Source organism: Lottia gigantea (genome assembly GCF_000327385.1).
Source record: "Lottia gigantea unplaced genomic scaffold LOTGIsca_76, whole genome shotgun sequence".
In the NCBI taxonomy this organism is placed as follows: domain Eukaryota; kingdom Metazoa; phylum Mollusca; class Gastropoda; family Lottiidae; genus Lottia; species Lottia gigantea.
Genome location: NW_008710536.1, coordinates 139,176 through 153,899, shown reverse-complemented (window position 1 = coordinate 153,899; position 14,724 = coordinate 139,176). Strand labels below are relative to the sequence as shown.

Genomic DNA, 14,724 nt, shown 5'->3' with positions numbered 1-14,724 from the left:
ATAAATTGAATATTAATTGGGTCAACTGGCAGTTTTAAAGCTATCAAAAACCTGACTGATCAACTCTTTCAGAGAGTTAATAGTTTTTATTTGGTACAATTATTACATATCAAGAGGTCATCCCAGAGGTCATTCTTTAACCTTAGCTCTCAAGAGCTTTATTGAATTTGACACCAGCAAGACTCACACCTGATACCATTCTACAAGTGAGTTTGTCAATCATCCATTTAAGAGGGTATACATAGCTGATATTGGGTATTTGGTAAATTTTTAACCTCAAAAACTTACATTTAAAAAAATCTTTAAAACAATTTATGTACAAATATATCATCATGCATTTCATGATAGTTTTAACCTTATACACTTAATACATACCTGCATTTCTCTGCCTTTAGTTTCAATAGGTAACAGCAATGCTGCTATAGTTGCTATTAAACACATGGAACCATATATAGATATGGATAAAAATGACGATTTTTTTAACAGAACCTATAACATAAAATAACACAGAATGTAAGAATAGAATTATTACAAATCTCAAGACTTATAACAGAGAGGTTTTAAAGTCTTTCCCTGCTATCAATGTTTGGTAGTATCATTTTGGGCAAATCCTGATCACTTTGCTTCAGAAGCAGAAATCATAATTTTATAACATTTTCCAAATCTGTGCCAAATAGACCTTATTCACGCGTCGGCCATGTTGAATCTAAGACAAATTTCATAATGCAAACAAACAAATGTAATGTTGTGTGACTGCCGTACACATTTCTGAGAAAGGACAGTTTGGAGTCAATTTTCTCGCTTTTGATCAGGTGTTTAGTGACATCAAATAGGCTATTCATTCATATGACATCACCATCTCATCAATGGATGACGTAATTTGCATTATGAACCTCGCTTTCATTGTCTCAAATATGAGTCTGAAGAATGTCTTTATAAAATCATAAACACCCATAGATAATTGACACAAATATCCATCATTAACTTTCTGTTGATGTTATAATTGTTACTTGGCATATTCCTAATGGAAAGGAGAAAAGAGGGTGTTTGGCTATGAACAGCTTACCTGAGCTATAAAGGGGGTAATTATTGCACCAATCCTAGCCATACCACTACACGCACCCAAACCTAATGCTCTCATAGATGTGGGATAGATCTGAAATTATTACATATTAATCTCATTCCATATGGATTGTTTTATTTACACAGGAGTTTTACATCTGGAGTTTTCATATCTTCATTACCTATTTGACAGGGTATTTTTATTTACAAATCATAACTCTGCATGTACTGACTTTGCTTACAGACTCAATTAATAAAAACATTGAAATCATTCGACAAACTGTTAATGAACTATTGTCAGATTCTCAGATCTGATAATATATAGACAATCTTAACTGTGTTATAAATTGTACTGACATTGCTCATACACTAATAAAATCAATGATCTCATTTAACAAACACTTTTACTAGTGTCAGATCCTTACCTCAGGTGTATAGACATAAGCAGCTTGAAAAGCACCTGATATAAATGCTCTAGCAATAAACAGAAATAATGTCAACCAGACTCTGAAAAAAAAAATGAAATAAGATGTTATCAGCACCATACTGGCAAAGTCCTGCAGAGTGCAATCAGTCTAATCTTTATAGATTCCATTTCTTGAAGAAAATTTAATGTACATAGCCTGTAGCACAACAATCTCATTGAAATAAGACCAAAATTTCATTTCTTTTTGGTTTCTGACATTTTCTTCTCCATTTTAATTGAACAAATTTTCTACTTGGTCCTGTTCTGAAGACATTATTTTTAACCAATCAAATTGTGTCATGTAGTTTTCTGGTTTCTTGATAACATAATGAATTGTAGGATAGCGAAACCGAAAGTAAAGCTATATAACAGTCTCTTTGACTTTTTGCTATCCATTTTAACATTTAAATAGGAAACATAATTATAGTAATAAAATGCATCAAGACACCATTTTGCACATTTCGATAGTTTTCAAAAATCAGTGACTTTACTACATTTGTGATCAATGGTTACTGTCTGCTATCACAAACTTCTTGCTTAGGGTCTGTTACTGGCAGAGTATGCTCACTCTTTCTGGATCACCTGATACTACCTCTCACGAGAGGTCCACTTTTTCATCCGATTTTGTCTTGTCCAAGAATTTTCCAAGTGGCTTTGAGATTTTGGTATTTGGCTTTGGTTCGGCTTTTGTATTAAAAGTTAGTATTATAACTTACCGTTTTGTACAAATATTGACTAAGAGGACAAATACAGTGAAGACAAAAAATTGAAACGCCATTGTCTTTTTTCTACCAAAGAAATCAATAATAAACACAGTCACAAATAATCCTGTAATCATAAAAATAATTTTACATATTATATGAGTTAATAACAGTACAAGCACTTTTTAGAATAAATAACTGAGCACCATACACGCAAATATACAGTACAATAGATAGTGGATTACTTCCAAATACACCCCTTGAGTAGGCAGTTTATATTCCACAGACATCAAAATGTTTTCTGATGTCAAGGTATAAGACAGAGTTTGTAAACCTGTACACTTCGAAGATAAACTTACCAGGAAATTCAGCAAATGTCGTCCAAGTCAAATCTCTATAATCATCTGTTGTTAATGTTTTACATTCCAAATAACATTTTGGTTCTGGATTGGTTTTTACATCAGTACCTATCATACAACATTAAATTAACACTTAATTAACTAATTAATTCATGTTCAAACTTAAACATTATATCCTTAAGAATAACTTTAATTTTAACCACTTTTATTTGAGAAACATTGTTTTGTGTCGAAATTCTAATGTGCATGGATAAAAATATTTTCTGATTTATTTTCTTTCAAGAAAATTTTTTTTGAAAACAGGTATCAGTTGACTTAATCCAAATAATATGGGAATAACATAGTTACCATGGCAACCATCAGGATTCTCAAATAAAGCTGTAGTCAGGAGTACAATACCATAATATGAGAAAGCACATACTAGCCTGAAAAACAAATGAATGATCTTTCAGAAATATGTTGTTGGTTTGTTGAGCACTGAAATCTTTGCGTTGCGTTCAACAAATGATGGTCATGGGTCCCAATCAGGGTAGGCGTGTGAAAGATTCCTGACTATGCATAGGCCCTTTTTCCTCATTATTCCAGCAGATCCAGCTGTAAAAGCCAACAGACTTTAATTAGAATTTCTGAAAATGGTTTAAGTCTGACAGTTTTGTATAAAAACTCGATGAGGTTGCTCTAAAATTTGATGTGTTTGAAAATATTAACAAACTTACCAAATAATCCAGAGTAAAATAGTAGTAACTTTTAAATCAGGCATAAATAAATCCTTGTATGAACCAGTCTTTATCTCCTGTCAATAAGAATGAATGAATCAATGAATGAATGAAAATGACCACCATCAACTGAAAAGGAGTGTGGCTTTTTCTTTCAAGGGATTGTGTGTGTGTCTCTGTGTTTTTACTTTCAAAATATCACTCTGATTAATAAGCTCAATAAGTTTAACATGCTATATTACAATTTGACATAAAATTGAACACTGATTCTTTTCAATAAAGGGACAGTTCAAAGTTCTTATATCCACATTAGTAGCCACTTTCCATATTTCAATATCTTAAATACATCTAATACAAGGCTAGTTCACTAAAAAGATGGATTTAAAGGTATAGATGTACTCTTAAAGGGACAAGTTCGCCATTTGTGTGACTCATGATACTCAGAAACAGGAATTTTTTTAAGTTAATCAATAATATTGTTCACAATCACCTTCGCAATTTGAGCCTTCAAATCCATGTGTGTCCAGAATTATTCGCGTTTAAGAGTTAAAAAGACGAATCATCTTTTCTTGAGACTCTGTCTTAAAGATTTCTTTGAGTTTATTGCAGACAGCAATAGTGTATCAGTGCATTCTGCATGACTAAAATTAACTTACCTCAACTTTAGGTTCAACTAATCGACCAGGTGGTGCTGGTTTACCATTTTCTTCAGCTATTCTTTTTATAGTAGCTACAGCCTTTTCATAATCACCTCGAGTGATGTCATATCTGGCACTTTCTGGTAACCACTGAAATTATACCAGAATTACATTCTAAGAGAGATCGTAAAGAGGTTTTCAAGTGTATTGAGAACACTGGTCACATCAATTTTGCATCAGTGCAATTTGATATGTATCAAGAACTGCAATAGGGTATGTATTAAGAACTGCGATAGGAAATGTTACAATAGGGTATGTATCAAGAACTGCAATAGGATATCTTACAATAGGATATGTATTAAGAACTGCGATAGGATATGTTACAATAGGATATGTATTAAGAACTGCGATAGGATATGTTACAATAGGATATGTATTAAGAACTGCGATAGGAAATGTTACAATAGGGTATGTATCAAGAACTGCAATAGGATATCTTACAATAGGATATGTATTAAGAACTGCGATAGGATATGTTACAATAGGATATGTATTAAGAACTGCGATAGGATATGTTACAATAGGATATGTATTAAGAACTGCAATAGGATATGTTACAATAGGATATGTATTAAGAACTGCAATAGGATATGTTACAATAGGATATGTATTAAGAACTGCGATAGGATATGTTACAATAGGATATGTATTAAGAACTGCGATAGGAAATGTTACAATAGGATATGTATTAAGAACTGCAATAGGATATGTTACAATAGGATATGTATTAAGAACTGCAATAGGATATGTTACAATAGGATATGTATTAAGAACTGCAATAGGATATGTTACAATAGGATATGTATTAAGAACTGCGATAGGATATGTTACAATAGGATATGTATTAAGAACTGCGATAGGAAATGTTACAATAGGATATGTATTAAGAACTGCAATAGGGTATGTTACAATAGGATATGTATTAAGAACTGCAATAGGATATGTTACAATAGGATATGTATTAAGAACTGCAATAGGATATGTTACAATAGGATATGTATTAAGAACTGCAATAGGATATGTTACAATAGGATATGTATTAAGAACTGCAATATGGTATGTATCAAGAACTGCAATAGGATATGTAACAATAGGATATGTATTAGGAACTGCAATAGGATATGTTACAATAGGATATGTATTAAGAACTGTGATAACATATGTTACAATAGGATATAATCAAGAACTGCTATAGGATATGTTACAATAGAATATGTATCAAGAACTGCAATAGGATATGTACCAAGAACTGTGATAGAATATGTTGTATCAAGAACTGTGATAGGATGTGTATCAAGAACTGTGATAGAATATGTATCAAGAACTGTGATAGGATATGTACCATGAACTGTGATAGAATATGTATCAAGAACTGTGATAGGATATGTATCAAGAACTGTGGTAAAATATGTATCAAGAACTGCTAAGGATATGTATCATGTTAAGGGGTAATAGGTAAAAAGTAACACTTTATCTTTCAAGTTTCAATGATTATTTACTATTGTATATTTTCAATCAATAACAGAATAATATTACTAGTAATTTATTGTCAATAGGTTTACTGTTGCTAATTAATAAATGAATTATTTATGATATTTGTATAGATTTTTGATGTGTTATAGTATATGTTTGTCTAGTATACCTGGTAAGTAAATTATAAATATTCATGCAAGCATTTGTTGATCAGAATGTTTCATGAATTCATTACACAGTTGTTTGAAGTCTGATTAAAAATTGACAGAAAAAGCACACTGTTCAGTGCTTCCCAGTAAACCAAGTTGTTATCTAAAGGTGGAATGTATTTCTTCTAAATATTCAAGAAAAGAAAAACATAATGCATAATGCGACAATTTTTGTCACAGACTAGGGTCTTGTCAAGAGTTTCATCAACCTGCTGCGAGCATACAAGGAGTCAAAAAATCTCCAGTCAGTCATTTCCACCATGTCAATAATCACTTGATGATCATGTTATTGAAGTGAAAATGAACCTGATGACTCTCTGTGGAATCTTGCCTAATTGTGAGTACGGACAAACAAAGGCATATATCAAACTGGTTTAATGTTCAAAATCATGTCTGAAACGCCAGAATTTTGTCATGTAAACGTCGTCACAGGTGAGATTTTACTAAAGATTTGTGTTAGTGACAAAAAGCGGTGACAAGCAACGTTTATGTTCCCGCAGCAAAGGGTTTCATCAACTTTTAAGCAAATGTTTGATAGATCTAAATTCTACATCAATGTATACTTACAAAACAACACAAAGAGAAGAAGAGTAATGGTAGAGCTGATAAACCTAATAGAGTACTCCAACCATACACTGGCATAACAACTAGAGCTAATAATACCTCAAAACATGCTCCTAACGCCCAAAATACCTGAAAAAAAATATAGAAATATGTGGTCAAAGCACTGTCAAATCTTAAACTGATGCCAAAAGTGTTCAAACAAAATTTGTTGTACTGACTTGGTAATCATTAGTGAAAAGTCTGTGATGCAAGTTTGAAGGACGCAACATGGAAGATGAAAACGCTAAAAGTTTGCCTTGTATATTTCCAAATACCATTTATTATACCTCTATATAAAAGTCATATAAGATTACCTCTACTAAAACAACACATCTTGCTCGTGATTTTGATGGTAAAAATTCAGCATATAATGTGACCCTATAAAATAAGAATTAAGTCAATTTCGAATACCTGGTAAACTTGTCAAGAAGTTTTTTCATTTAAAGAAAAATTGATGTTTGTTACTAGCACTGTAAGGATAAACAGATTGTATGGATTAGCTTTAAGGGCATTGAAAGACAATAATCACTGTCATATGTAGAACACCAATTTTCAATACCAAGCTTTATCAGCCTAAATAGGGCCAGTAAAATATAACTAAAATATTTCCAAAATGGTCTATAAATTGTCTGCAACAACCACTTTGGCAGTTAAGAAAACTTACGATTGTGGAGCTCCCCCTATACCAAATCCTACTAAACCTCTTAATATCAACATCCAATAATAATTTGGAGAAAATGCACTCAAAATACCAAAATAACACGTAAACACAGAGCACAAGATCAATTCCTGGAAAGATGAAAAAATAGCCTTGCATTACATTTACATATTGAGGAAAAGACAACTCATCTTTTCTTGAGATTCTGCCTTACATACAAAGGACTTATATAGAAACAGAGAGAGACATATTTTTGAAGGAATTATGCAAATTTTTGTACATTTCTAGTACTTCTACAGACTATTTACATAGATTCAAGACTAAAATTAACCTCCAAAAATGGAGAACCTATCCCATTAAACCAAACTTATACAAATTACCTTTTTTCTACCATATTTATCACAAATACCACCCCATATACTAGACGACAACATCATTCCACAAAATACAACCTGAAAAAGTTTTTTTTACATATATAGACGTATATAAAAGACACAGAATTGTTCAGACTGTGGAATACTATGATATCGGAATTCAAATACACTGTAATATATAATCAGGAGCTTTAATATTGTCTGCATTTACCAGCCATTTATAACTGGAGCTTTGAATCGTCCAAATGCAGTTTCCATTAGACGAGCAAGGTTTTGCTAAATTTTATATCTAAGAGTATTTAGTGAAAGGAAATTTTTTGAACATCAAAACACCTGGGACTCCAACGGCCAGCGCCTTAGTCAATGGACTTCATATAGTAAAAACAGGAATTGAGATGTCTCCAGGATGGATTTACAAGGCACTGGTGGTAATGGGTATCTATTTTGATATTTCCTGCTTTTATCCTATCTAAATATCTTTATCAGTTTATATATTATAAAACTATCAACATTAATATTATCATCATAAATCACAATTCAATATCATTACAAATAGCTCAAATGTTATGACACATAAACTTAACATTTGTTGCAAATTTAGATTAAACTGTTAAAAATGATTTAGATGTTATCTTGGAAATAATTTCCTACTGCATAAAGACTATTATCATGTGTAACAATTTGATTTATCACTTCATACTTCATTTGTATGACATGAAGCTCATATTTCATAAAAGCCCATAATGGAGGTCTTTCCAAAGAAAAGTGATTAAAAGCCTTTGTTTATTTCAGTACAAAACATCTGCTTCTAATTTCAGGCTCTGATAGTTATTGTGAAAGTTGCAGGCTAGAGTAGGGTCAGAAAAACATGGCCTTGCTTTATGGGGATTTTCTGCACCTCTAAAAGTGCCATTTTTTTAGAAATGTTCATTTACCTCCAATCTCACAAATCCTGATGCTGGGGCGTCATCGCTACTTTTGTTTTCTAATTTTCATGTGATTCTTGATCCTTGGATGCGCAAGCAGTCTTTGACATTTCAGTTTCGTTAAAAAAAAAGATTGGATTGTGTAAGGGGTTTATGATGGCTTGATTGAACTACAAAAATAACCATCTTTCTGAATAATTTAAAACATCATTTTGACTTTTCAAACTGAAAATTTGTATTTAGGCAATGAGTTTGGAATTGGTTACAGATTACTTACTGTTGTAATAGAGGCTTCCTGTATACCCTTCAGTTGCCATTCACAATGTAACGCTGGTGATAAGATAGATAATATCATCATTTCCATAGCATCAGCCATCTATAATAATTCAAATTATTATGATCATGCATGATTTATTTTCAATATCATATTATATATCATACATGCTACAACATGGAACTCATAGGGAACCACTTATCATTGCAAAATAGGGCTGCAACCATTCACTGATGAATCAATAAACCGTGATTCTTTTCTCATTATCAATGTATTGTGTTGGATAGAAATAATCCTGATGTATCGGCACGATTAATTCTAAGCCAACTTTAATATCAAATGACATAGAATCCTTGTGTGTATAAGAAATTGTGTCATGTTTTCATTTTCTGAGTATGATTTTCACATCAAAATTTGCAAAAATGTATTTCTGACTTTAAAAATTGAGATCTTTTTCACAATTTCTTACTTTTAAATGTTCTCAAGTGCTTAATAGTGATAAAATTGTTAGTAATTTTACAAATTTCGACTATTTTTTCTCTTTGCTTCTCTAATAAATGAATTGCAATAAATTGCATCATTGGATGAGTATCGTATAGTGTATTGAATTGCAACTTCAAGAATCTTTGCAGCCCTAAAAATGGTCTATCAGGACAGATAATTTTTGGAAATGGAGTCTGAGGTATCTTCCCTGCAAAAAACGAGTATTAATCTTTGCTTTGCTGAAATCAGGTTTTCCCCTGTCAGTGATGCAGGTCTGAGAGGCTGATATTGCCAAAGCATCTCATAACTCATGTCGGAAGCAAACCAAGGCCATGTGTTCTATCAATCTAATTAGAATTAAAGGCTTGTCCCAATAATGTTATTTTTAACCAATCAAAGCATGTCATGTTAAACCCAAATCTTGATAAGATAAGGAATTGTGGGATGACAATATCCCAGTGTCTCATAAAGAGACTGTCATATTGCTCTACTTTAGGTTTTGATGGTTTAAAAATTCTACTTTTGGCAAAGACCTTTGGTAGAAAACTGGTTAGATTACCATGGATCAGAAAACAAAACAGATACCAAATTGTAATTAGATTGTATGTGTGTGTACAGGCTGTGCCTTGAAAGTTCTAACAAAAAGGCTATAAATGCAGCTGCGATAGAAAAATTTGTCCATTGTACACTGCATGAGGTTGAACGGTTTTATTGGTTCATTATAATAGCAAAAAAAAAACCATTATTTTAAACGACATAGAATTTTACCATGAATATGAATGAATACATCTGCATTAGGCAGACATTATATAGGAATGAACGATTCACTTCTCATTCCTCTCGTAACTGTTCACATGTGAAGGGTTACACAGGGTTCGCTTTTAACTCAGTCATTTGTCACTTGGACATTCGCTGGGGTGGACATGAACTCTTCTGAGGGCAAAATGGTACCATGCTACTCACTTGATTGAAACGATAACACATTGTTAATTTCTTTGGATCACAAATGACCTGTGAAACGTGACACGTGAAAGACATGGATGATGCAAATGAAATGCCTAAACAATCTCATCCTGTACTGGGATTGAATTCTTCCAAAAAATAGTTGTGAGCATTTAGAGAAAACTATAGATAACATCTATAAATATATTTTTATCTATAAAACATGCTACTTACCCATGCAAAACCAGTTAGTACAGAAAGTTTAACTTGAAATTTACCAAATCCTATATAATCTATTGCTTCTTGAATTGTATATGTTTCTGAAAGTAAAGATAAACTTTCCATCATAAGGATATTTTCAAATAAATCCTCATAAATTGATTATTATCAATTAAGATAAGAATATACTGATAAGATTTTTTGACTATGCCTGCTTATTTGAAATACAATTAATGAAAATAGATTAGAATGACATTTAGAAGCAAAGAGCACATGAAATATAACAAAAACACAAGGGAATAAATTATGGTATAATATATTTCTTTAATAAGAAAGTAAATAATATTTAAACACAATTAACATATGTCGTTATCAGATAAAAATGATCTAGCCATAGTTTGTTAAATTCTATACTACAGAAATAGCTTACCAGTTGGAGGAGGTTTAGCTGCAGATTCATTATTCACTACCGGTACTATAGAATTATTAACATTTTGTTGATCTTTATCTAATTCTCTATACATATCAGTTATATCCATCTCTACTTTCTCTGTGCCTGCGATATCGTCACCATGTAAATTCTCATACGAATCACCTCTTCGAAATTTAACAAATCTGAAATATAAGATTTTTTGTAAGCTTGTTTCAATTATTACTTACTGTCTGAAAAATGACCAACATTTCGGACAGAAAATTCCCCTCTGTAAAATCATTTTTATAATTAATATTTTTTTCATTTTCATCAACCCACAGACAATTATAAGACTCTCAGTAGATATTTTAATTCATACGAAAATGATAGTCAAAATTCAATTCAGAAAGCAGTGTAGCCAGAGAGAGAGTGGTATTATGGATTTATCATCATATACAGATTCTGTTGTATACTTATGACATCAGTAAGTCCATCGATGAATAAACTTTCAAACTTATTTTGGCTAAGTTGGGGAATTTAATTTTATGTCCATTCTGGGAGGTAGTAAGCTTATTCCTTCAACAATGAGTGGCACTAACTGAAATCTATTGTAAATACCACAAGAAACGTTACAGATTTGAGATCATTTTTCACGAAATATTATGAAAATGGTTCACCATTGCTGCCATTGGTATTTTTCTCTTATTCTAAATTAGTTTACTACATTGTGATAGAAAAGATTTACAAAACAAAACTTGTGTAATCTTCATTGGATATCTTATGTCGGATGCCAGACAAATGAATTTCATTGTAAGGTATCACATACATACATTTACTCCAATTATTTCTGCAGAAAATACATCTACATTGTCTAAATTAATATGATTAATATTATCAATATCAGTGAGTTTCAACCTAATCCATAAATATTTAGAAAATATTGATGTCGCATTTACCTTCATTAAAAATCAAAAATAAGTTTAATTGAAAAGATTTGTGTGTCTGACAGTGAACATATTAGAATTGATCTTTAATTTTTAGCTACTTTTTACTTATCTGCTTATCACTATCAGTATTCAGTATCACAATCAGACGACGACGAGTAGACAAATAGAGTTGTATGGATTTCCAATATAGAATAAAACTTATTGATGCATAGCATACCTATTCATGTTGATCGTATCAGTCTATCACAATTAACATAAATCGAAAGTATGAATTAAATTTACATAGCTATTAACTCAATATAACAGATCAGAATAAAATGCTGCCATCTGTCACTGTCACAGTCTTGATAATTAAGAAAAATAATTTATATAAGGGGAGCTAACTCGTAAAAATAAAAGATTTATGTCCCTTTATTTTGGATACAGACAACTAATACTTTCCAACCAGATAATAAAATTATAGATTATTGATCTGCTTTCATTGGAATGTTTACGTAACTTTGTATGGACTTCTTCAATACTTTTCAGTATCAGACCTATTTATAATCTCTGAGTTATAATTCGACCTATTTGACACTGATTGGCGGTGATTTTTCTGAACAAAAAAAAAAAAATAAATGAAAAATAAAATTTAAATTTGGGGAAAAAATTGGGGATTAGGAAATTTAAATGGGTGTGGCTTTTTTTAAAAGGGATGGTTTGTCTGCTTAAAACACACAGTGTCAAAAGACCTCAGTTAGCCTTTTCTAAATCAAAAAATTATAGGGCCACTACTGTGAAATTCACTATTTTGTACCCAGTTTAAACGACAAGTCACAACTGCATCCACAGCTTGGTATAATTTGAAACATAAAGGGACTGTAAAGAAGATTTCTAAATTTGTTATGCTTCTCGGGGACACTGAAAGCATCAATTTGTACCATTCAAATTTCTAATCAAACGTCTTTAGTTCCTGCATTTCCACTATTATTAAGTGTTTAATGAAATCATTAATCGCAAAGGCCTTATGTGCCTCAACTAGTACAAGAATATTTTAAGTGTTTCATGAAATCACCCCCGCAAAATTTGCTTGTTCCACATTACAGCACCTTTGCAGGGGTGACGTCATAAAACACTTAGTTTTAGTAGAATCGCTAGTACCAAAGACGTCTGATTGAAAATTGGAATGGCTCAATGAGTTGGAATCAGCTCAATGAGTTCCACTTTCCTACACTAACAGAAAAGGTAAACTCAATGCCCTGGTGGGTCCTCGCTCGGTATTCCTGGGGTCGGACCAACCAGGAATTATTATTAAAACAATTTCTTTCTAATGGCTTCTCAGACACCAACTGTGGTGTTCTTTTGAACAGTCTAGACTTTCTTGTGCCCTTGGTAAGTCAAGGCAATAGTCCAAACTTTTTCAGGTATGACTCCGTGCAAGAAACCGGAATCGGATCAAAAACCCTGTTTCTCAGCGACAAGTGTTGAACACAGATAGCATCAATTTGCAATTTTCAACCAGACGTCTGTGGTTACAGTTTTACACTGAAAGTAAGTGCTTTTTGACGTCACTAATCGCGAAGGGCCTTTTGTCTGTGATAAAGCATAGGATTAATGAATTACAGGAATCACAGATGTCTGATTGAAAATTGGAATGGTACAAATTGATGCTATCAGTGTCCCTGAAAAACATAAAAAATTTAGAAAACCTCTTTACGATCCATTTAAAATAAGACTTTTACGTGTTTCTTTTTTAATGTTGCGCAGGTGTAAGCCTATTACATTTGTTCCGGACCGATAAATTTAAATAAAACATGCATTATATATTTATTATATTATAGATTATTTTTCGACAAAATATCGTTTGAAGACTATTTTTGAATGATAACTGTAAAACTTACTGTATACGCCAAGAAAACCTTTTCTTCTGTCTAATAACATAGATTGACTTTAGTCGAGCAATGCATTAAATACTGAAACTTCGCCAAAAGAAACTTATAAAGATTAAAATAAAATTCATTTTCATTTAAAGTGTATGTATATGCGGAAGCAAGTTTTTCGGGCAAAAATCTCAGAACAGTGTTAGAGATTTGGGCAATCTCAGGTATCTCGACGGGGTATATCTTGACGAGGTATCTCAACGAGGTACGGTGTCCGGTGCGGTATACGGCGTGGGATATAGATACAGTAAAAAATAGAAGAAACTAATCATGTCAGCACCATGTCCGGACCCGTATCTCGTTTGTTCACTTCTTCTATTTTCGTTTGCATCGATTATTCCACAGCGTACACCGCACCGCACACCTCACCTCGCGTATTCGAGGCTTTATTAATCATAGAATAATATATCATAAAAAGACATTGACTATATATTTACGATATATATTTATCCTAAGATAACGATGTCAGTTTTTACTAGTTTGACAGATAACAAATGAGACGAATGACTCAGAGGAAAGGCCATGTTCAACATTTTCTCGAAGTACCAAGACTGCACAGAAATAGCATAATTTCTTCAAAAAGACTTAAAACTAAGAATTTCACATTTGATTTTTTTTCTTTCAATAGCTTATTCTCTCCTTTTATCTTTGTAAGATATATAGAAGTAGGAAGGCAAACATAAATAACACAAGATATATGGATATACTACTTCTGAGTTTATTACATACTACGTTTCGAAACACATACCGGTAACGTTGTCAAGTAAATAATCATTATTTACGTGAAGTAGTATATCCATATATCTTGTGTTATTTAAGCTTATTCTCTGCTTGAAAAATGATGATCTAAGAGATTACTTTTGCAAATTTGTTATTTCGGTTTTAATTTAAAGTTTGGTTCACCACCTTCACAAGTATATACAGTTATTGTTTCCACCTTTTGCACATAGAATTATGTCAATATAGCGGAAGTAATCCTCTATTTATGAACCTTTTTTACCACTTGGCAAAGAAATGTAATACAAATCGGCGACACTGTCATTTTAAGGAGGTTGCCGTGGTTATGTTGACCTGACAAATAATACCAAACGTTCTTTTCCAACGTATCTTCAACACATTATAATATTTAACGTTTTGATACGGCGGCGTGCGTGGTATTTACGAAGGTTGTTTCTCTGCTTGATTACGACATGCTTCGTGGACTGCAAACTGCAGCAAATTAGAACCCGAAACGTCCTTTTTTCGGAATGTGATCATTTGCATGCATCAAAATTGATTAAGGA

At 32.1% G+C, this 14,724-nt stretch overlaps 1 protein-coding gene across 1 annotated transcript; it reads right to left on the bottom strand.

Moving 5' to 3' along the window:
• Window positions 1-339: 339 nt before the first annotated feature.
• LOTGIDRAFT_131851 (hypothetical protein) lies at window positions 340-10,289 on the bottom strand (the record flags this gene model as incomplete). The annotated part of the gene is made up of 14 exons (XM_009066366.1): window positions 340-489; window positions 1,067-1,156; window positions 1,488-1,569; window positions 2,245-2,356; window positions 2,589-2,696; window positions 2,937-3,013; window positions 3,305-3,381; window positions 3,961-4,092; window positions 6,252-6,377; window positions 6,602-6,665; window positions 6,952-7,076; window positions 7,326-7,397; window positions 8,523-8,621; window positions 10,179-10,289. 14 exons carry the CDS (start codon window positions 10,287-10,289, stop codon window positions 340-342), a joined length of 1,425 nt encoding a protein of 474 aa, XP_009064614.1.
• Window positions 10,290-14,724: the final 4,435 nt, after the last annotated feature.